Source organism: Notechis scutatus, chromosome 1, assembly GCF_049901735.1.
Source record: "Notechis scutatus isolate UNSWTSFEM ecotype Mainland chromosome 1, rNotScu1.2, whole genome shotgun sequence".
Taxonomy (NCBI): Eukaryota; Metazoa; Chordata; class Lepidosauria; order Squamata; family Elapidae; genus Notechis; species Notechis scutatus.
Window position 1 is genome coordinate 269717575 of NC_142009.1, and position 25460 is coordinate 269743034.

At 37.6% G+C, this 25460-nt stretch overlaps 1 protein-coding gene across 1 annotated transcript in view; it reads right to left on the reverse strand.

Annotated features, from left to right (window-relative positions):
- MYBPC3 (myosin binding protein C3) overlaps positions 1-25460 on the reverse strand; it is a 75272-nt gene that overhangs the window by 17739 nt on the left and 32073 nt on the right. The window contains 12 exon segments of the mRNA XM_087951410.1: positions 2123-2227; positions 3768-3927; positions 6678-6761; positions 12503-12639; positions 12793-12822; positions 14667-14773; positions 16784-16949; positions 17626-17792; positions 18903-19008; positions 21439-21563; positions 24754-24756; positions 25206-25338. Coding sequence (XP_087807536.1) covers positions 2123-2227; positions 3768-3927; positions 6678-6761; positions 12503-12639; positions 12793-12822; positions 14667-14773; positions 16784-16949; positions 17626-17792; positions 18903-19008; positions 21439-21563; positions 24754-24756; positions 25206-25338 — 1323 coding nt within the window.

The following is a 25460-nucleotide window of genomic DNA, read 5'->3' on the forward strand; positions in this document are numbered from 1 at the left end:
TTGTTGAAATAGTTACATATTATTAAACATTTATAAAATAGTTACATTTTTCTGTTTATTGCCTCTTACTTCCCAGAAAAATGTTTTGCCTTTCTTACTTAATACCTTAATTCAAGTTTATTTTAATAAACAGTGTCTATCTTATAGCTTCATGTTTTAAAAATTGCTCCAAATTATCAGCCAATTCCATATTTATTTAGTTTATTAATGTACAGTCAAATATCACATTGTTACTCTAAAGTCACTCTCTCTTTCTCCTGAGGCTTCCACATGATTGTGGTTAAACTGACTTGAAGTTGACTCTCTTCCATGGATGGAATTTTAATCCTCTGTGTTTCTGTAATCCACTCACAAGTCACATTGGGATTTATTTATTATTACTCTGTGTCATTATATCATTCTGTGTAGAAGAAGCATGCACCATGACCAGGGCTGAAATTAAACCTCTGCTCTCATTTCTGAGAAATGTAAAAGTCTGAAGAAAACATCTGTCACTGCTGACCTCTGATAGATAACATTTATTTCTTAGGAGGGATATGGACCCTAGTAGCAAATTCTATATTAGCTACATTAACTCTGTTTTTATATTTACCATTGTAATGGCTGACGTGGAAGAATTATAAGGCATCCCACTTGGTTATAGTGACCTAACCAAAAGCTGGATCTTTGAGTAGTCAATCTGCTTATACAAAAAATAGGCAATCTACACATTATTGTGTAATTTTTTTTTAAAAAAGGGACCTAATTTATTCAGTCCAATAACAATACACAAACTATTAAAAGCTCACTTGCTTGTATACCAATTGAAATAAAACTTGCCTAGCCAACAGCCCAACTGGTTATTCCTCAAGTTAAGAAATCTAAACTTTAAAAGTAGGGTGAACAATCCATGTGAATTAAAATCCCCCTCCCTCACAGGTTTCTGTTTCTATTTTTAACACCCAGTTACAGCAAGAAGATGCAGAACTTGCAGTTGTGAATGTGATAAGACTTCCCAAGGTCTACATATAGGACTGAACTTTATGCAAGCCAATCCAATGCACTATTGCTCTGGAGGAGATCTGATACTGTTCAATAGAGCTTATGTTCTTCTAGTGATCTTCAGGACTGAAGTGTTTTCTCTGTGAGTGATAGTAAGAACTGTTTTTACACTGAAATGGGTAGCTTGATTACAGGCATATGTAGACTGTATGAAAGAAATACTATTAAGTCCATTGCTTTTCAAATGAATGTGAAATACAATGCCTGCGCTAATCAATATTGAAATCTCTGCTTCCATTCAACAGGTCAGTGGGTGGGGCTAGCAGAATCAGGGACAGGAATATGGCTCCATTGCAGCCAATACATGTAATGTATTAATAGGAGACTTAGTCCCATATGCCTCATTAAAACCATTTGAGCTGTATAATGCCAATGTTATTTTTGTCTAGAGTCTCATCAAAAGACAGACAGTCTGATCATAATGTGTTTAATCATGCCAGTATTATAAGACTGCAAGCTTAATCTCTATCTGTCCTCATGACAGTTCCTTCCTGTCTTGACACTTACTGTAGTCTCTTTGAAAAGTGACCTCTGCACTGAAAAATGCTTTGCACACAACATCAACTGCAGAAGAAATAAGGGTGAGTTCTATTTATGCTTTCCATATAACACCTGAAGTTGATTGAAACCAACGGCTCATGAAAGTTGGATATTTTATTATGAGCTTCCATTCTAGACACTTTATACAGAGAAGGTGCTCCTATTTCCTTTTGTATGACTTGAGTAACACATTGTGGATATGTTGTCCTTGAGAAGACAAGTAAAAGGAATCAAGGCACTATCTGATTCTCTTCCAAACAGGTGCTTTGGAGCATATGAGGCATGTATGATGCACTTCTCTATAACACTTAATAGTACCGATTTGTTTTTCTAGGATCCCCAAACTGCAATTTTCAGAAAAATCATCTGCTTTAAGCAGTTGCAGACATGCTATTTTATATCTCCACACATTCAAAAGCATGTTTTTGAAACAAATCCAAGGCATTTCACAGCTCTGCCATTTTTTTTTTCTGTAAGTAATTCACAAAAAACGTCTGTTCCAATTAAAAACTCTTCTGTTAGGATTATTGTTGATTCTTACCCAGTATTGGCTGTCCTCCATCATACTTAGGTGGCTGCCACTGTACTATACAGTTGTCTTCACCAACATCAGTTATTTTAGGAGCTTCTGGTGGATCAGGTATATCTGGAGAAGTAGGGAAAGATGAGATCAAAGATCTTTTTAGTTAAATAACAGTATAGTGATGGCAGCTGCCTATTTGAATTATTTTTAAAGATTCTTAGACAAATGCAAGAGTAGGAGGTATTCAACAGTATGGTGGCTACATATTATCTCTAGTTTCAGAAGGGGAGAATGTTACTATTCCCATCAAAATTGATTTGCCCATGTGGAAACCAAATAGTTGGAAAAATAGACTGTTGTAGAAGGAATTCAGCTCATCTCTCTCTCTCTCTCTCTCTCTCTCTCTCTCTCTCTCTCTCCCTCTCCCTCTCCCTCTCCCTCTCCCTCTCCCTCCCTCCCTCCCTCCCTCCCTCCCTCCCTCAATCTGAATCTGAATCTCAGGGGAGATAATCCAAAAATCTTTACGTGATACTCTAATGACTTAAGTCAGTGTTTCTCAATCTTGGCAACTTTAAGATGGGTGGACTTCAACTCCCAGCATTCCCTAGCCAGCAGCCATTTTAAAGTCGTCAAGGTTGAAAAACACCGGCTTAAGTTATTACATTGTCACTGAAAAATTTAACTTTGAGTTAAACACGAATGAGCTTTGGGCCTAAGCAATCTTGAAAGTTATTGCTGTATTCTTGATTTATTGAACTTTCATTATTGTATTGGTATTTATGTCAAACAATTCCTTCTTAAAAAAGGGAAAGAAAATTCTGAAAAAAAGTTGCTTAGTAACATTTTGAAGGAAGGGAGATGTTCCTGTTATAACTCCTATATTAGTCACAACATTTCTCCATCTGTAAAACAAATGGTACAATCAGATTAATACTTAAAAATAAAAAATAGCCAATCTGTTGAGACTTACCCACATGTTATATTTTTAAATGACATAAGATAGAAAATATTACTCTATTCAACCCAGAAATAATGTTAGCGGAGAACAATTAATTGCCAAGCCAAGTGACCAAGAAACATATTTGAAAGATGTGTTTACTATGTTCTTGGATTGTAAGTATTTCTGAGATTATTCTCAGCTCATTCCAGACAACAAAAAAGAGCTAATTTAGGCAACAATTGCCCAGAGGTTGTTGTTATTCCCTGAAAACCACTAACTGAAAGTGGAGATTCGGGCATTGCAGCTTTTCCCTTATTTGGAGTTTCACTTACAGCAGTATTTCTCAACGTTGGGCATTTAAAGAGGTCTGGACTTCATAGCTGGCTGGGGAATTCTGGGAGTTGAAGTCCAGACCGCTTAAAGTGGCCAAGTTTGTGAAACACTGACTTATAGGAAAGGGAAGAGTTGAATTGGGTGGTCCAGCTGCTGAGTCTCTACTCCAAGGGTCTTCAAACTTGACAGCTTTAAGACTCGTGGACTTCAACTCCCAGAATTCTTCCTCCAGTCATGTTAGCTTAGGATTTCTGGGAGTTGAAGTCCACAAGTCTTAAACTTGCCAAGTTTGAAGACCCTTGCTCTACTCCATGGGGAAATAAAAAGACTTGAGATGACTGATTGACAAAGGCTTGTTTCATGTACTAAACCCACCACGGTCTTGCTTACCAATAACTTTTACAGTGATATTAGCTGTGTCTTCTCCAGCTGGATTTTTCACTGCAACTCTGTAGATTCCCTCATCTTCCTTCTCAGCTCCTTCAATAGTAAATACGCAATGGTCTTCATATGTTTCTGCGTGGACTCGACCTTCTGAATCAGAAAATGGCTGTAAGCAAGATTTTTTTTTAAAAAAAAGTTAGTTTCAGTGGGTGTATGGAATCAGACCAAGTTTTAAATTAGCATTTAAATAGTTTAGTACACATTAGTAAGGTTATATATTTGCACCATGATAATCTGAATGTGTAAAAGAGAAAAATAAATAGGTAGGCGGGCAGAAATATTTGTGTATATTCTAACAGATGGTCTGCAGAAGAAACAGCTGAGAAAAGCTATTAGGAAGCAATGGAGTGGGGGCTTCCAAGGGACAGTCACAGGGCCAGATTGCCCTGTTGCAAGTATGATCCACCCATCGTTTCGGGAGGGTAGGATTGGATGTAAACGTAAACCTAGCCTATTGCAAATGTGACCCCCCCCCCCATCTGTATTTTTCTGCTCTGCGTTAAAAGCTATGTTTTCCAGTTAGTGTCAGTACAAGGACTGCTATCTTAGCTGCTACTGCTAAATATTTTCTTTTTAGCAAACTTAACAGATTACTTTATGTAGTGACAGAAACACCCCCACTCAAGGAACAACTTAGTTTAGTGGTTGAAGCCCTGCAGCTTACCGATATCTGCCTCAATTATTATAAATGTTCCATAGTAGAGTGGTTATGATCAGGGGTGGGATGCTACCAGTTCTGCACGGCTCTATAGAATCGGTAGCTCCGAAGAGCAGCAGACACAGAACCGGTTCTGTGTCTGCTGCTGTTTGGCCCACCTGAGCTGTTAACTGACCTTTATTTCCTGCTTTTTCAACCTCAGCTGCTTTGCGTGGCACAGCTGAGGTTGAAAAAGCATTAAAGCAGCGGTTTTTCAAACGCTGCACACCCTCGCGCAGCGCTTATCAGCTGTCCGGGCGGCACAGCTTATTGTGTATTACACGCACGTGCCATTTCAAGATCAAATGTGTAGAGTTCATCCTTGAAAGGATGGTTTCCCATCCTCCACCATCCTTCTCCTGGGCTTATGTCATAGCAACGTAATTACCGAACCAGTAGTAACACTGGTTGAATCCCACCCCTGGTTATGATATTTGCTTGATATATAAGATGTTATCAGTGCAAAACTCAGCAGGAAAGGGTCCTTTTATTACTATTTTTCTCCTAAGCTTCCTACTTTTTTGCTGGCCATTTTCCTTCTTAAGTTCCAGTGCAGCATAGTTGAAACACCAGAGCTTGTTTTCTTCTTTTTCTTTTAAATTGGCTCCCAAATACTCCACATCAGGGGTGTCAAACTCACATCGTCACGGCAGCATCATGTGACATATTGGGACTTCCCCCCCCCCTTTGCTGATCCGGGTGTGGGCGTGGCTAGTGCGTGAGGCATCTATCCCACAGGCCGGGAGTTTGGCAGCCCTGCTCCACATGAATAAGTACAACAAAATATTTTGCGTTTTACTTCAACTGATGGAAAAATTCCAGGAGAATTTATTGAATAATGCAGTAATGTGGGTTGTTCAAGGTGAGAAAAATAGTAATTAAAAATCCACATTTCAATGGGGTTTCAAATTAGTGACATTCTGCAAGTCACGCTAACATTATAACCCCCGTGCTATTGAAAGAATTCTGTAACAATAACTGCAACAGACATTACTGAGCCAAACTGAGAAAAATTCAAGAAAGAAGGTTTTTTTATTTTAAAGAGGACACATCTTCTTGAATATATGGACATTTTAATGCATCCACTATTTATATATAACTATAATTCCATATACATATATTGTACGCACACAAAAATTCTATATGTTCACTATATTTATATATACTTTTCATAGGAAGGAAAGTGATTGGTAACTACTGTCTTTTCTGAGAAAATTAGGAGGGAACAGTACTAGAAGAATTGTACTGAACATCTGGCAAGTCATCAACCACACATCTCAATCTGGCAGAATTTTCTTAAACCAGCTTTCAATCTCTCTGACCTCAGCAGCAGCTTAATGGTGCAGCACAAATATGTGCTAAATGTTGCATTCTCCTTTCTACAAAAATTTAAATATGCTAAGAGCTTTTTTTCGCTTGAAGTATTCATGCAAAATGTGTCATTTTATTTATAATTAAAATGAAATCAAGGAAATAATTCAGTTCTGAGTTAACTGAGCAGACTTGTTTGAACTACGCATGCTGATGAGACTTTCATTTCGTTTATCTTACATCATTTAATATTCTGGAGCCAGTGCTACAGTAAGCAACTGAGAGTAGCAAGGAATAAAAGAATTGGGATTCAGTGATAGGTCCTATTTTCTTTCCTAAATAGCTAAAATCTGGATACACTGAATACTCTTTGGAACTGATCCAGATTGATCCTAAGGAAATAATTGCGCTCTTTCTATCCCATCATTTGAAAATAAGAAAGTCTAGAAGGGTTTATTTTCTTTTTTTCTCATTTATCTTTCTGTATGGCTAACAAAGGATCGGCAAAGTCATTCCAAAGCCAATGTGGGATTATTGCCAGACAACGTATGCTTGCACAGAAGTACACACTTATTTGCACAAGACTGCCCTTTCAGATGGGTGGTACTTCATTATTTGGTGGTGAAATAAGTGCTAAAGGTTCAACAGTTTGAGAAATAGTACTTTAAGCACAACTAAGTCCAGAGATACAATTCAAATTAAAAACTCTAAGCTATTATTATTTCAAGTTAACAATTTACATAACTATTCTAAATCTCTGAATTACTGCAGGGATCACTAGGTTGCAAACATTTGTCCTAAGGGAGGAGATCTATCTGCCTGACAGTTTGAAAAAATGAAAGACTTGCCTTCTCATTGTTAGTCAAATCACCACATGTGCCCTTAAGATCCGTAGGATTTGGACCACCTTTTATTAGTTCCAGTTCATTATTCTGAAAGAGAAATGAAGCAGAAGAAAAAAAATAGGCTTCATGTTTAAAATCAAAGAAATTAGCCAGGTTTGTTATTAAAAAATATTGTTTTAGAGAACAAAAATATTGTTTTAGAGAACAACCCCGACAAATAATCTCAACAGTACAAGAAAAAAAAAAAACCTCTTTTACTGATCACACTGTTTCATAGTCAAGCAAATGCAACACCAATGGACAGACCTATGGTTATTTGTGGATGGGGAAATGCCACTTCAAGATCAAATGTGTAAAGTTCATCCTCGAAAGGATGGTTTCCCATCCTCCACCATCCTTCTCCTGGGCTTATGTCATAGCAAACTGCTGACATGGTTCAGAAAATAGGCCCAAATATGAACTGCTTTGCTGGCTTACATGCAGTTGGAAAGTAATGGAGATTTCCTGCCAAAATGAGTGGGAAGTTTTGCAGGGTTTTATGTATATTTGTAGCTATTATTAATAGTCATCCTTGTCTCACACAACATCATCTCAGATTCACTCTAGTGTTTTTGGCAAAAACAATATATCCATTGAAGGGCATGAAGCAGAGGTGGTATTCAGCTGGTTCTGACCAGTTCTGGAGAACCGGTAGCAAAAATTTTGAGTAGTTCAGAGAACCGGCAAATACCATCTCTGACTGGCCCCACGTCCAATTATTCTCTGCCTCCCGAATCCCAGCTGATCGGCTTGGTCTTCTTTTGTTGCCCTGCCTAGGAGAACGGAGCTGGAAAGCAGGTTAGTGGGGTGGGGAGGGAATGGGATTTTGCAGTAACCTTCCCCTGCCACGCCCACCAAGCCTCACCACGCCCACCAAGCCACGCCCAGAGAACCGGTAGTAAAAAAAAATTGAATCCCACCACTAGCATGAAGTGTAAGAGATGGGAAATACTAACTGTTATTTTGTACTTTTTTAAGAAGTGGGGAGAAGGATGTTTGTTTGGTTACAGATTTGTTGGAAGGCAAGGCAAGGCAAGAGATTTAGTTATTTGCCACTTTGAAATAATATTGAGTAAATGCTGCTGACCCATTCTGTGCAAATGTTGGAACATGTGGTGCTCAGAGCCAGTCTCAGGGATTTTTAAAAACTGGGTTTAAAATTAGGAAATGAAAACTCAGGGGAGGAAGGGAGAAAGGAAAAACTGTTTTCACTCACAGAAAAGGTGGTCTAATTCTGCTTAAAAGTGATTTTGTTTGTAAAGGCTGAATCCTGATTGTGAATTATTAAGATTGATGCAGCCAGCTGGCAGTTCTTCTTGGTGTTCCAAATATTCGGACCAGGCCTTAATAGCAATAGTAATAGCACTTAAACTTGTATATATTACCCATAGTGCTTTACAGCACTCTGTAGGAGGTTTACAGACTCAGCATATTGCCCTCAACAATCTGGGTCCTCAGTTTACCGACCTCAGAATGATGGAAGGCAGAGTAAACCTTGAGCTAATCAGGATCGAATTCCAGGCTGTAGGCAGAATTAGTCTGCAATACTGCATTCTAACCACTGTGTCACCGGATGGTTTAAATAAAATTGTGCGTACTACAATTGTGCAGAAAAATAAAACAGATTCAAATTCTATCCTCCAATGATCATGAAAGATATGAGACCCTTAGTAAGAAATTTTTCTCACTTGCATTGAATTGCAGCACAAGCACAATCTTGTAATCTCTTCCGATGTGTCCTCATGCGGTTGCCATCCTATATCTGAAGCAGTCACCTTTAGCTCTATCAGCATCATAGAAGTTTCTCCCCTTTGGTTTTGCTATGGATACCGTCTGAGATGCTCTATTAACAATTCTAATAGGACCAGTCTGGCATCTGTTGGCCAGCTTTGGTATAGACATGACTACTTCATTCTGGTCCTAGAGCAGTGTCTTTCAGGTCCCTATGGATAGTGGGTAAGTCTATTTTTTCTTAGAATGTATTCTTTCTGTTTAGTCATGAAGTCTTTGAGAAGGTCTTGGATTTAGAAATGTGGCTTAGATACTTCACTAGCTGGGGTCGAAACAGAGCTGTAAGATAAAATACCTGCAGCTATTATTTGAGGTTTTAAACAGAAGTGTGCTTCTGCAATAGTGCTATACCTGTGCCCCAAAGGAGCCTAATAATGAGCTAAATGTCAACTAAAAAAGAACAAAAAACTCCTGTGGTCATTTTAGTTGCCAGCAGAAAGGGAGTGAGGGAAATCAGTGCATTCCTCAAATGCGTTAGATAATCGCCTTGGCAGCCCAAAGCTGTCAGCACACAAGAATATTACTAGAGAACATGATTGATGACTCTTGGCAATGGATGTGTCCCATTGGAGGATATACATCCAGGGGGTGGGGGGAAGATCAGGGTCAAGGGGGAAAATGAATGATGTATTTTAGTGTCTGCTGCACCCAGCTAACGCCAACATGGCCATTCCTAATAAAACATTTTTTTACTCTGAGAGATGTGGCTAGAGACTTATTATTTGAATGGGGGTGGATTTGTTGGAGCCCTGACACTAATAACACTTCATAATTGGACTTCTGAATGTACCTGTGCAAAAAATATTTGTGCAAAACCCAAAGGTGCTTTTTCAAAAGGCAACGGGGCTTTCTGGTTTTTCTTCAAAGACGTTTCATGAAAAATTACCTTTGGGACAACTATGAGCTGGATCCCTGAGAATCTCCATAGACCAGGGGTCCCCAAACTTGGCAACTTTAAGACTTGTGGACTTCAACTCCCAGAATTCTCCAGCCAACTAAGTCCACAAGTCTTAAAGTTGCCAAGTTTGGGGACCGCTGCCATAGACATTTGTGCAAAACCAGCATGAATTCAAGTAGGGGACATATTTGTTAAAATTTGCTTCATCCTCATCACTATCTCCATCTCACATTAAGGAGCATGATCGATAGATGTCTTTTCATTAACTGATGACTGGGTGATAGGACAGGATTAGAGCCAGGAAAATAAAGCGGGGGGAAGCTATCAATCCTTGCCTTCAACATACCTGCACCTGATAAGGACAGAACTGTTATCCCCCATCATGGGATTTAGAATCTGGTAGGATAGGGATCACCAGCATATTTAGCCAATTTTATGCTACTATAATTTTCTGCTAGCTCAAAGGCTGATGGTTAGCTTTACCGTGAGGAATAGTGCTGTGGGAAAGAACTGTCCTAAATTGTCCCTTTACTGCAGGGGTCCCCAACCACCGGGCCCTGGACCGACTGTATTTAAATAAACATATCCTTGTGAAATGAAGATTGAGATCAAGATATAGGAGAGATAAAATGCTGAACACAAGAAACAAATAAAAAAAGTTTCAAACCATAAATTCTCAGAAAGAATACTAATGAAGAGAGAAAGTGAACTAGCATTAAAAATACATACCAGAAGAGGTCAGCCTTGTTCTTTCCAAACATAAAAGATAAGCAAAACATCTTAAAAGTCATTTAAGAGTTAATAACCCATACTTTTTTATTATTTATAATCCAGTGCATTTTCTTGAACTTCTGATACTTCTTGTAATAACTGAAAACCATGTTGTTTCATGCAACCATCGAGAATTTTGGAGCTGCTTGTAGATTATCAAGAATTAGAAGTAATTATATTCTTTATGTATTTTTAGAAAAGACAAGGATTTTAGGTGCCAAAATACAGCTCCCAAATTGGGTTCATCTTATCCATGAATGAGTTTATCTGCAAACATATATGATAGCTTTTCCTCTTAGCTCTTTAAAAATACTCAAATATATAGTCTATAAATGGTCATGGATAAGCCCATCTGTGGATAAACAGACATTCAAATTTCTAACCAAAATACAATGAGCCAATACATAAACAATGAGCCACCTGCAGGTAAATTAAAACAAAAAACATTGAGGATTTGCTGATCTGTAGATGGTGCCTTTGTTGTATTTAAAAAAATGATGGTTGGGTTATTGGCAGATTGGCTTATACAAATATATATATATGGGATTTTTATAATTTCTTATGTGCAATTATTTATGTCATATACTCCACTGTAAGTTTCATTTCTTTCAGACCATCTAATAGATATACTTAGAGTACACACTTCCTAACCATCTTCACAAACTGTGAGCCAATGAGAGAAAGTATCTTAAAAAAAATCGGTCTGCCTTAAGTAAGCATCACCATCAGGTAATAGTAGCTATCTATAAAAGACTAATGCTGTAATAGCCTATACTGACTATTGCTTTGTTGCCTATTCCAGCGGTCCCCAACCTTTTGGGTGCTAGGAACCAGTTCAGTGGAGAAAAGTTCCTCCGTAGACTGGAGAGGGCTTATTTTTTCCTGCTGCCTGCATCCTGCAGATGGGGCTTTGCTTGTTTGTTTGAGCTGGTTGCTGGCATGCACTGGGGGTTGGGGAACCCCTTGCCTATACTGTATCATGGCAGATTGTTGGGAGGGGGAGCAATATGTTGCAGCTGTCATCTTGTTTTTTTTAACCACATTCTTTGGACACTACTGCCTATTATGGATGCCAAATCTTGCCCCTGCCTTTTGCAAAGGTGTTCTCACATCACTATACAGATACAAACATTGAAGGCTGGCCATCAACTTTTTAGCTTCTGAATTACCAGTTCCCTGAATGAGGACCTAAAACAAAGATAGGTAACTTGATTTCTCTTGATATTCAAAGTGCAGCTCCCCGGTTCTTTCCCACTGTCTCCAATGGCTGTGGCTAACAGGAATTGAATACCCAGAGGATACATGAAAGGGTTGTTCTACTTTCACACAAAAGAAGGCAATCCTTTGATTTGCACACAATTAAGGCAAAGATAGAAAGTGCTTTTGTAGGCTAGTTAATTTCATTCAAACATCTGAGAAGTCATTCTGTAATCGAAACAAGTCACACCTATGCACAGGAAGGAGAGTTATACTCTGAACTGCTTGATGCTGTTTACCTGACGAAATGATATTAATAAAACAGGACAGGGATCAGTTTTGGGATCGGTTAGAATGGCAGAATGGCATGGGCAGAACAAAACTCCTCAATCCTTATAGCAGCTCTTTGAACAATAATATGACTTCAATAGGAGTGATTCAAAATGGATGAATCCTTATAGCAGCTCTTTGAACGATAACATGACTTCAATAGGAGTGATTCAAAATGGATGAATCCTTCTAGCTTGATGCTCAATTATTTCAGGCTACAAGAAACAGTGGGGCAGAATAAATTATCAGACAGCAATTAACAATAGCCCTTGTACCTGTTCAGATTGTCAAGTGAAGTACATTTGAAGGACATGAGGATTTATCCAGAAGCAAAAGGTGAGGGAAAGAAATCCCTTGATTCAGTGGTGGGATTTGAATAATTTAACTACTGGTTCTCTGCCTTAATGACTGGTTGGACTGGGCATGGCTGGGTGGGTCATGTGATTGGGTAGGCATGGTAAGACCCCTAACTTACAAATATTCTCCTTTATTGGTAAGAATTCATTTATTTTTTTAATCAAGTAAGAAATTTGTAATAAGCCTGATAGGCAGCCATGATTTAAAGCAGCAGCCCCCAATCTTTTGAGCACCAGGGACCATTTCTGTGGAGAGAAGTTTTTCTGTGGAGTGAAGAGGGCATGGTTTCATGTGCTGCCTGCATCCTGTGGATGGGGCTTTGCTTGTCTGCTTGGCCCAGTATCTGGCATGTCCACGGCCAGATACTGGTCCACAGCCAAGGGGTTGGGGACCCCTGATTTAAAGGACCAGCTATGAAGCCCTGGCATTTCTAGACTGTTATTACCTTGTTTATTTTCTGCCAAATCACTTCAGGGACGGGGTCCCCTGAGATGGGTACATCGAGTCTCAGCTTATTTCCAGCTACCACAATAATGGTGTCCGGAGTTTGGCCCATGCAGTCCAGATGAATTTTGGGAGGTTCTGCAGCAAGAGCATAGAAACCATTGCATGACATAAACAAGGACTCTTCTGAAATGGTGTGTGTGTGTGTGTGTGTGTGTGTGTGTAGAGAAAGAGGGGGGGGAGGGAGAGGGAGAGAGAGAGATTAGTATAAATAAAAAAAGTTGTTCTTACCTTGCCTAGGCACAAAGTCAATCTTAATCTCTGCAAGAAAAGAAATGGGGGAGGGGAAGGGAGGAAAAATGATGAAATGTATTTGGCAGCTATATGCTTGAAGCAAGCATTTATTTATTTATTTATTTTAAAAAAAATCTATAGTGAAAGAATGTGAGTTGCCAAGGAGACTGTGTGAGAGGACAGAGAAGGGGATTGCGAAGCAGAGTAATAAAATCAATGCTATCATGATTGAATACTGTCATTAAGTTTGATCTATTAATGGCTCCAATGATTTTATGCCATTGGCTCCAAAGCCTTGGTGATCGGGAGGAGATGGTGAATTGTCAATGTGCAGCCTAAAGGATGGCTCACCATTGCCAATCCACTGTCTTTTTAATTGGTGCCCCTCTGCCAGGTTCCAATGTTTCAGCCTGTCCCTTAGTTTTCCTTTGAATATGGCATTGTGGCTGCAGAAGACCATGGCTGCTTTGTTATGGCAGCATGAAATAGTATTTGATGAAATGTTTCCGATTTAACATTTTCTAAGGTTTAACAAGCTTCAAACAAATATAAACATCCATAGCTGGGCAAAGAAAAAAAATCACACAAAACAGTGACATTGAACTTTTGAATTCATCCATTGAGTCACTGATAAACATTTGCAATGAAATAAGTTTTATCATTATTCTTCTGAAACTGTTCCACTACTTGATTTTTCTGGACCACCATGGTCATACATTTGTTTTGTTTTTTTCAAAAACAGTAACAAAATATAGTTAGCATATTCAGCCTGCAGGGTTTTTTCCAAGATTTCCTTTATCACTTTGATTTCCTGCTTGCTTTTCATATCTTCAGACATTATTCTCTGATCTTACCTTCAGGTCTGTTTCTCATGTACTTGTAATATATAAGCATAGATTTATAAAATACCCAATATATCTCATTATCCAGTAATTGGATTTCTACTGTTGCTAACTTATTAACAACTTTCATCCTTTTGGCATAAGAGATCTGTAGGAAACTTCCCACCCAAGAAAGGAACATGGCAGTATTTTTCCTTGATTCACTCTTTCTCCTGTTCCCTTTCATCTTTATACATCCTCCCCAGAACAGTCTTCCAGAGAAATTTGGGAGGTGATTTTGAGTGGGGAAGGGGGAACAACATGCTAAAAAAGAAAAGAAAAGCCATCCTCGTTCCCTGCTTCATTTCTTCTAACAGAACTCTCCAGTGGTGGGATTCAAATTTTTTCTTTACTACCAGTTCTGTGGGCGTGACTTGGTGGGCATGGCAGGGGAAGTATACTGTAAAATCTCCATTCCCTCCCCAGTCCTGAGGGAAGGTTACCGCAAAATCCCCATTCCCTCCTCACCCCACTAACCTGCTTTCCAGCTCCGTTCTCCTGTGCAGGGTAACAAAAGAAGACCCAGCCAATCAGCTGGGACTCAGGAGGAAGAGAATAAATGAGGGTGGGGCCAGTCAAAGGTGGTATTTGCTGGTTCTCCGAACTACTCAAAATTTCCACTATTGGTTCTCCAGAACTGGTCAGAACCTGCTGAATACCACCTCTGTAACTCTCCCAAATTGAATCTAGTCCACTGAAAAAGCCCAGCTAAACAGATTATAGTTTGTGGATTAATTTTGCAGGTTTAGTTAAATTAAGTCACGCTAAAGTAATACAATATATGATATTATGTTCTACTACTCTGTTTGCCTTTTTCTTTTTTGCAAATGGTGGTGTTGGACCTGTAATATAATAAAATAAGCTATATTCAGCAATGAGATCTAATCACAGCTTAGTTATGAAATGTGCATTTAAAAACAGGCAGTCAGGCAGATAAATCCTGCTACACATTCTTACCTGGTGTTAGAAAAGAGATTCCATGAAACTTACCCAAAAAACGCAGATGAGCTGAGAGATTGTATGCAAATCCTTGAGGCACAAAAGAATAATCAGCTTCATCTTCTGGGGTAACATCATCAATGGTTAGCTTATGGATTCTGAAAAACAAATATGGATCATGGTGGAAGGCAAATATACATGTCCCAGGATAATGTTGCAGGATCCAATCTGGGTCGGTCAGCAGGATTAGAAATTTTGTCTTCTGAGCTTTCAGACTCGTGCTGGAGTCCATCTTCAGGGAATTTTTCTCTAGCAGAGTGTGTGCTGTTCTGTGTGTGGTATTTGTACTGTCTGTTGTAAGTGGCTTTTTAGATATTGATTAGGGTATGTTGATGGCTGGCTTTTAAGTCATTAGCTGTCATTTGCTTGTGCTGCCCATTTCTCACCTTCTAAGTACTTGATAGGCTGGTGGTAAATCAGCACTCCTGTTGACTGACAAGGGGCCTATTTTCCAGACTTTCATCACTTCCCTGGTTGTTTTTGTGCCTGCTCTTCCAACAATCTTAGTAGCTGAAAAGTTGAATGTGTGTCCTTGTTCATTGCAGGGTGAGTCTACCAATGAGTTTGGGTCTCCTGGTCTGACCACTCACTTGCAAGGACACAAGCGAGTGGTCAGATGTGTTCTTGCAAGAACACAAGCAAGTGGTCAGATGAACACAAGCGAGTGGTCAGATGAGGAGACCTGAACTTCAGCATGAGTCTGAAAGCTTGGAAGACAAAACCGTTGGTCCTGGTGACAGACCCAAATTGGATCCTGCAACAAATATTTTTGCTTGAATCTAATCTTTGTTCAGTGCAGATGAGACAGATTATATCCAGTTTTTGTCTAGTAGATTGAGTCTAATTTTCCCCACAGTGTAGATCAACCATGTATGTTTTAAACCATATATATTATTACAAATTAAACCTGAACTTTTGCAAATTTGTATGGGAAGCACATGAGTCTTAATTGTCTAATAATAAATTAATTTAATAATTTAATAAATTGCCAAACTATTTCGCAATATTAAAGCATTTTAATAGAACATACATAACTATTAATGAGGCAAAATATATCATCAGGCCATAATGATTTCTTTTCATATCTACCATAGTCACTGATGTTTAAAATAGGTCAATTGAGTAAGGTGGCCCAATAATTCCAATATCAAATTAAAATTAAGAGAAGAATAAGGGTGTTCCATGAAGCACCTTGATGGATTAAAACAGGGGTCCCCAAACCCCAGTCCATGGACTGGCCCCGGTGTGCAGCATGCCAGAAACTGGGCTGCGCAAACAAGCGAAGCCCCATCCATGGGATGCAGGCAGCACACAAGACCCCGCCCCTTCCAATTCATGGAAGAACCTCTCTCTATGGAACTGGTCCCTGGTGCCCAAAAGGTTGAATGCTGCTGGATTAAAAGGTAATTCCATTTTAAATAATTTTAGCATGAGTAAAGTACTACTTATTCAAAAATTTCCATTATATACCATATTAGACCACTGCTTCTAATTTCAGTCTTTTTGAATGTATATCTGGAATGTTAATTAGTAATCCAATATTATCAGTTATTTCTTTTTTGGATATCTTTTCATCATAAGATAAAATCTCAAAGAAAAATAATACAGAAATATGGCCAGGCTAATATTTCTATAACTCGAGAGCAAATTTTTGGGCTGACATAAATTTTTAAAAATTAAACAGAGACCCATACAAACACAGAATAACCAATAATGGGGGTGATGGGTGGTGGAGAACCAGCAAAAATAAGAGAAAAATAAAAATTAAGACACTATATAAAGCAAAAACAAAACAATCTTAAAACACGACATCTAATGTTAGTATTCCTATTTTTAATTTTCAGTACTGAAAATCCAAAAGACCATGCTTAAATGTTCACAGTATCAGTAAAAAAAGTATGAATATTAGAAACTTCAAAGTCACTTAATTGTTAATTAATTACTTGTGCATCTTCTTAAAAAGATCATTTAGGATTTTCAGCTTTCATATATTTTTCTCTTTTTTTCTGCTTGCAATTTATGGAGAACTTTAAATCACTTTTCTCACACCATGTAAGTAATCCCAAGAAAATCAATATTCTACAATCACTGCAAAATGTATAACATACCTGCCAATATGAGAGATTTTAATCCGATTGTTTGGGATGACCTCTTTCCCATTTTTCAGCCAGATGCCCTTCACATTCTCATCGGACACCTCACACTTGAACACAGCCTGGTCTCGGGCCTTCACAGTCAGATCTGCAATGCTTTGGTATACCTCTAGCTTCTTTTCTGAGATTGTGAATTGGGGAACAAATCAACATGATTGCAACAGGTCAGAGGTAGGAAACATCCAAACTCTAGATCAGTGGTTCCCAACCTTTTTTTCGGCCCGCACCCCTAAAGAAATTTCACTCGAACCTCGCACCCCCTCAAATTTAGACTTTAGGAACTACTGAACGTGTTAAATATATGGTAGGATTGAATCTTTTCAGCTATGTATGTGACGGCCACTAAATAACGATACTTCACTCTAAAATGAAAACAAAGTTAATCCATTGCATAATAAATAACAATGCCAACATATAGCCAATATCCTATTATTTACCTGGACCTTTCTCGCACCCCCTGGAATATCATCTCGCACCCCCAGGGGGTGCGAGCACCCCAGGTTGGAAACCCCTGCTCTAGATACTGCTTTTACAAACAAAAGTTAAAGGAAAAAAACCCCACCTTTTCCAGAAAAGGTGAAATAGAGATATTTAGGAATGTGTGAGAATTTAGTGTAATTTGATATATAAGGCAGCGCTGTTATCAGAATATGTGCTACATCCAACATCAACATATAATGCATGATTAACATACAATGCATAATTAACTATTCTATTACTAGTTATTACTGTTACAGAGAAGGCCATTACCAATCTCCATGCACATTTTAAAAAGCATGTTCTTATTTATTTCTCACCTTGTACAATCAATTCTGCAACAGATTCCCCACCATTGGTTTTGACTTTGTAATGCCCATTATCTTCCTTGGTGGACTCATTGATGATGAGGTAGTGTTTTTTACCATCCTTTTTGAACCGATATTTGAATGCCTCTTCTCGAGTAAGCTCTACACCATCTTTCTCCCTGTGTGTATCAAAGTATCATTGTGCTTATTACTATTACTATTATTATTCGCATAGGGCCGGGATGGCGAACCTATGGCATGCGAGCCATTTGTGCTGGCCCGTGAGCTGCAGGCAAACTTACCTCACTGCGGATGCGCGCACCTTACAGCTAATTTTTTTGGTTGGTTTGAGGCCTTTTTTGGCCTCCCAGAGGCTTGGAAAAAGCCTCTGCAAGGCTTTTCAGGCCAAATTATAGGCCCGTTTCCTATAATCTGGCCTGAAAAGCCTTGCAGAGGCTTTTTTCAAGCCTCTGGGAGGCCAAAAAAGGCCACAAACTAGCCAAAAAATCAGCTGTGAGGCGCAGTGCAGGTAACAGGGTAGGGTAGGGGTGATTGCGCGTGCATGCACAGGGGGAGTGGGGAGGGAGGGCGCATTGCATTCTAGGTTCCTGGCACGCAAGCGTGTGCACACTGGTGCACTTGCAATTTTTGCCACAGGAGCCCAAAAAGGTTAGACACCCCTGGCATAGGGCATTCTTACATTAGCCAGGAGACCTCAATGGCTATTGCAGAATAGTAATTTGGCTTCCAAATTACTTTCTTTACTAGCTCTGTTTGTAGGACATGCTCACATGCTTCCTAAGGAGGGTGAGCTAGCTTCGCACCAGAAAGAATGATGAGTGGCTTTTTCTGCAGGGTCACCTAAGGCCCTCTCCCTTCCCTGGAGCCTTATGGCCTCAACTCACTTTTCCGGTCACACAAGACAGATAGTGACTACCCATATGTTTTTATCCTTGGTATTCTGAAATATGATTCCTCTCTTTTTAAAAACCTTGTTTGAGTTCAAAAAGCTAAGTAGTTGGGATTAGTTGGGTATTTGAGGGGAGGCCATGGTGTAATACCAGTGCAGTAGTCTTAACTAGGAAGCCAGAATAAGATTCTAGAAGAAGGCAATAGGAAGTTCCTTCTGTGTTGCTGCCAAGAAGACCAAATAAGCATGTCCATGAAATCACCAAAAGTTGAGCTCAATTAGAAGAAATCTTAATCTTTTTAAATAAAGCTCTTTGGCCAGTTTAGGGTATAACTCCCCCTCAACAGTGAAGGTTTCCCCCACTTCCCTTTTATTTTACCATTTCACAGTAGCCCCATCTTCAGACACTTCAGCTTCAAACTCCACTCTTTCCCCAACTGTGACCACTTGGTCTTCCAGAGAATGAGTAATCAGGATGGGAGGCTCTAGAAATGAAATGAGAACTTGATTTCAGAATGGAGAATATGACAGGCCTAAAAACTAAGATTGATTCATGGTGATTCTTCCAACCCGAGTGCTTTGTTGTTTCTACACCTATAGACAGAATCTTGCCAGACTGAGCACTCTACTATCTGCATCTTCCTCCATGAACTGTTAGGGAGGGGCTGTTTTGACATCTTCTCTCACACAAAATATTTGGCTTGAGTTGTGTATTATTCTTCTGGAAAGCACCTGCTCCCTGTGGGATCCAACTCCTCACTGCATTCTGTTACAGAAAGTGAAGATAATTTAAAACTTTAGCATTTGTTTCTCATTTTTCTGGACTACATTCATGCGGAATAAGATTTATTTTCTTTTTCAAGACCCAGAACAGCATATTCCTGTGCCACTCAAGAGCATGAAGTTTTTCTGAGAAGGTCACAAAAACCTCAGACAAAAGAGAAGAATAGAAAAAGAATATCAATCGGTCCCAGATTTTTCTCTTATTTTCTTCCAAAAACTAAGTTCTTGACAATATTTTTGCACATTATTCAAGCTGTCCCTTTTCTTTCATGACAGTGACATTTTTTGTCTTGGCTGTACTTATACAATTCCATACAATGTTATAGCAGAATTCAGGATGATAGTAACATATGATACTCTTGGATGCTGTAATTACTCTGTGGTCTCCCTTTAACTTTTTCCTGGTACATTCAATAGTATCAAACAGATGGATTTTGCTGTTTTAATTCTCCACAAAATTCATAAAATAGCCATAAGGCAATACAATAAATGAAAATGGCAGCCAAACTCAGCATTGCTCAAAATAATGTGAAGGAATGTAGACCTGGCCTTAGGAAGATGAAAGGAATGAGCAAAGTGTTAAGGGAGAAGTTTTGGACAGCATTACTTCCAAATGAAACTCAACCCAACACTGCGTCAATTTTGTTTGGTATAATATGAAATAAAGACAGGCTTTCAAGATACTGCTAACCTACCCAGCAACTTAAAAAGCATTTCTGGAATTTCTGCTTTTTTGGTTTCGTGATCTCCCTTACCTTGAAAGGCTGACATCTACCTTGAAAGCTTGTCAAGGTTTCTCCTACTACATTTTACCCTAAACAAAATCAAGATAAGGTTATTTTGAATTTCTCATCTTTTCTGAAATTCTTCTTTAATTCTTCTTTAACAGTGATTCAGTGATTCCTTTCCCATTTCCAAGGTCAGGACCACATTATTTCATACTACAGCAATTGCATCACGTGTGGCCTACTCTAACAGTCTTCAGCTGCAATTCAAGTTACCTTCAATTAAACCCAACCCTCTATATGGGTTTTGTATGTTGGAAAGGTTGAGCTAGGTCCCATTCCTGTGAAACAAGAAAAAACTCACCTTATACTATCTTATTCCCATTTCTGTGTTCTCAAACTAAATATGATCACTTTTGTAAAAGGTATATGCCCCCCCTTTTTTTTACACTTTTCTTCCTTTCCTCTAGCCCTATAATTGTCATTTTTGTTTCAGAAAGAACTGAAAGCTGCTTCTTTGGCTAAGAAGATGAAAGGACATAACTGAAAAAATGTCAGGATTTAGAATTGATGATTTGAATCATACTGTTGTTTAATTTTTAGTTGTAAGCCAAAACCATCTGCTCATAATAGTCAACACTAACACATCTATACACAACTGTATGTTTATAGAATTACCATGCTTCTTTATTCTCCTTTAAATGGAATCTCTTTTGAATGTAAATCATTATCTTTTTAATATATTCTGAAAGATGACGTCTAAAATTGTCTTGTATTTTAATTCTAATTCAATTCTAATACTCACTAACCCAAGTAATACAGAAATGCAATTTGGAATCTGCAGAATTGATTTTAGAACTTTTAGAACCTTTTCATTTTAATATATAGTAATTGTGATTGATTTGTGCTATTTTTTATCTTTTTATCAAGGTACACAAAGTAACATTCTGCAAACCAATCTGAGATATAGTTGGAAGTAAATGCCGCTTCATTCAGTCTGGATAAGTATCAAATGAACATGCAGAAGACTTTCAGGTTCACAATAACCTATTAGCTTCTGCAGAGAATTCAAAGATTTGACAATTTCATGGGGTAATATTCATTAGAGAAGCAGAAATATTTATAATGCCTTCTGGTAGGTAAAATATGGTAAATACAGACATGCATAAATTTTCTCAAGTTCAGGAAATAATGGAGAAAAAAAGAGAAGAAGCCTTACACACACACACACACACACATACACACACACACACATTAAATTGTTGCCAAAAATAACATTGGGTTGGCAAAATTGCAGCTGCACAAAACGTAGAATTTCAGGATGTTGCTTGAAATATTTGAATTATAATCTAGGTCTTAGTCTGTACATCTCATAGCCCAACCCAATAACAATAATAAATCATTCACCTCTTACAAACAGTTCTGTGAAAGTCTTCTCTTCCCCAATCACGCACTGATATGCTGCGTCATCAGCCAATGAGCAGTGGTTTATGGTCAAGATCCTTTTATTTCCCATAGATTCAAAGATATATCTAGAGAAATGCAAATGAAGATGATGGAACTTGCAGAGATGGCTAAACTGACTTCCTGGATTATAGAAAAGACAATATTTATATTTATTGCTGACTAGCAACCTCTTCTAGAATCTTTGTGTGCAATAGAACAAAAAATAAATTTATGATTTACAGTTTTGAGGGTTAGAAAAAATAGATAATAGAAAAATAGGTTTGGTTTTTTTTTTGCAATCATTGAGTAAGAGATATTTTGTATTTGTACTTATTAGAAGGTACATTCTATTTCTTTTTATTCTTATTTTTTCCACTTTGGGCCTTTTGTTTCTTTGTTCCTTTTTTAAAATTTTATATTAGTTCTTATAAGTTGTTATCTTTTAAAATTCCATAATAAAAAGTATGTAAAAAATGGAAATGGATTTAAAAAAAAAAAAAAACTAACACAGAATAGGTATCACTTAGATTCCTGGGTATTTTTGATCAGCTCTGTTCATATACACATATTCTATACAGTGTGTAGAGAAAAAAAGATAAGAGATAATTGCAAAGATTGTAGTAAAAAAAGAACAAGGAACAGTTACATTTTTAAAAGAGAAAGAAAATGCAGTGTTATTGATGAAAAAAATGGAAGCAGCAGGTGAAAAACCATTAAAGAAGCCTCCATCAGAGTGCTTGGTTAATTAATAATAATAAAATTAATAAAAGTGTTGAAATAATTTAGGATGAAACTGAAGTGAAGAAATGCTTAGTGGAAGTGTTTTAGAGATTTGTATAGGAATGGTAGTGATAGATCAAAGTTACCTTGAGTAAGTTGGCCGGCCTATAATTTTATAAACATAGAAATAATAAATAAATGAATGAACAGAACTCAAATGCTATAAATGTTAATGTTCAGGGGAAAAAATTATGAAAAGAAAGTAATACTTGTTGTGAGAACCTTGAAAAATTATAATTTTTTAATAAAATTATAAAGCCACAAGCATGGATGATGAAATTTGGGAAATATTAAAATATGGATTTGGTTTACATATAGAATAATAGTATGATTTGTTTAGTATGTGTAAAGACTTATCTGTTTCTGATGTTTGGAAGAAAATTGTTATTTCCTAACACAAAGTGAAAGGCGGTATTGCATCTTCACACATAGACAAAAACAAATAAGATCTGTATGAATGTGGGAAATAAAGCTTATTGCAATTTAATGAAAGCATACATAAAACAATAGCTTGAATGATGGAATATTTTGTGTGAACATGGACTTGATGGTTGATTGCCGAATGGAGTAAGAATGGCATATTTGTGTAAATAAAACTAAAGTGCACATGACAATAAAAGCACTCCTTGGCAGATGGCTTAGCTGTAAGCACCAGGATGAGGATTTGTGATAAATCATTACATTTTTTAATGTATTCATGAATAAAAATGTAAGAAATGTTTATGATGAAATTTGAGGTGTGTTACTATGGATATGAAGCTATACATAGTTATGTGTACAGAATTAAGGTGCTGCAATATTGCTGGCTTGCAATCCAAATGATTTGCAATGAATGTTAGATTGCATAATGTGGTGAGGAACATGGAGGTGAAAATCAATGTATAATGAGCGATAAAGTTGTGTTTGACTGTAGAAACTGTGTGAACAAATACTTAATGATGAAAAATTGAGGAAAAGAGATAGATTTAGGTTCCCTGATAAAATGTTGATCAAAGAAGGGAAGATGGATGGAGACATTTTAAGACAATATTGTGAATGCTATAGAAAAGTGGTAGGTAGCATATATTTGATGGCAAGGAATGGAAGTTTATCAAAAGAAGGGGAAACTTGTTTATATGGCAATAATGCCTGCATTCTGAGGAACATTATAGAAATAAACTGACTGCAGGGGAAATATACTTAAGATATATGCAGCAAAACAAGAAACACTAGGGTGAAGAATCAATAGTGTCAAATGAATGTGGATTTAATGCAAGAATGATCAGTATTAATGAAATAAATTGCAGTGGACTGAGAGACTGACTCAAGGAAAGGCATAAAACAAATGCATGACGTGAATGGATTGAGAGAAAGGGGAAGAATGGGAAAGTTAGATGAAATTGATGGGATCCTCAAAAAAAGAGGTGAGAGAAGGTAAATGTGTGACATGGGGCATGGGCATTGTGATAACAGACAACTGTTTTTAAGGGCAAATGTATGGATTGGTAAAGATGAGTGATTTGGGGTAAACTACATTTAGCTATACTGTTCCTCTTATTTTGTGCCTTAATTCTCTTGCTGTAATGTATACTTTCTTTCATGGGGCTCAGTGTGAAATAACTCAGCAGATTTTCTTATTTTTCTTTGCTTGTTGCTGGGAGCTGCTTCTCTTTCTTTACCATAGGTTTCTCTCTTTAAAAAAGCATCTTACAATGCTTGGATGGTCCTATGCCCTCTTGCTGATCATGATTGGCTTATTACATTATTTCTTTGCCCATTTCTGTGCTTTGCATAACGCTGCTCACCCCAAAAGAATTGCATAATGGGTATGATATATATATGTGTGAGTGTGTGTGTGTGTGTGTGTGTGTTAAGTTTTCACAGGTACTTACATGTATGGTATTCAGCTTTGTTTGGGTATTTTCCCACGTCATTATAGTTGTGTTTTTAAAGTTGTAGCGACGTTTCGGCAGAATCTCATCTGCCATCATCATATTTCCCAATACAGAAGCCTGATGATGGCAGATGAGATTCTGCCAAACGGCCTTTAAGCACAACTACAACTTTTGAAAAAGCACAATATATATATATAATGGGAAAATATATATATATATATATATATATAGATAACCAAATAATGTGTAAAAGACTACTAAGGGACTCATTTATTCCTTGAGATATGCATGAAAACAATTAGACATATAGCAGTTATTCGGGTTACAAAAAACACTATCATCTTCATAAATTCTTAATAAGGCAGAGGTAATTACCATGGTTTTATGTTAGATAGTTTACTTATGGCCAAGTGATCATGTAGTATGTTATCATTAGTTCAAAGATATTCACTTAGGACTAGTCAAACTTGTATTAGAAGATCTCAAAATTAGATTGACTTATTTATAATTTCAGCTTCTATCTGAAAACTTGGGGGGGGGTTGGAATCAGCAAAAATATATTCTTTGTTATATTGTAGATGAGGAAAATAATAAAAACAAGAAGTGCTATATGAGGACTTACTTGCTAAGAACAAATGATGAATGGGGTTCATTCAAGGCAGGGATGAACAGAGAAAAGAGAAAAAACAGGCATGAAAAACTATATGAATAACAGTCTTACAATATAGTAAGCATTAATCCCACCTCATTTTCCCAACTGCTTATAGCTTTTGTTGATATTGGAGGCTTCTGGAGTGAGTGGTTAGAGGTATCAAAAGATTCAAGATCATGGCCATCACTGTGCAGTTAAAGCCCAGTCCTTATTTATGTGAGTTGCACATAAAAATGGGGTGATTGTATAGTTATAATCACAAACTTGACTTTTTTTGACCCTCAACCACCTATAGATGCCTCTGGTTGCTATTCCCACCCACCCATTCTGATGATTTCCTATATTCCACATTATATCCATATAACATTTCATACTGTTGTATAATACTTATCCAAATGCTTTCATTTTGTTCTCTTGATTACCTGCCACTCACTTGGATCTCTTGTCCATTCTTGAGCCATTTAACTTCCTCATCTGGATTAGCAAGTTCCACCACTAATTTGATTTTCTGTCCTTTGTCAACTTGATATGCTGGATCCAACCTCTTCTGAAACGCTGTGAACAAAATTGGTTTAAAATTAAGATTCATGTTATTTGAATACATCCTATAACTCAAATGCTGCCAAGTGGAGACCTCCTGACTCTATTAATCAAAAGCCATTCTGCTTTTTTTAAAA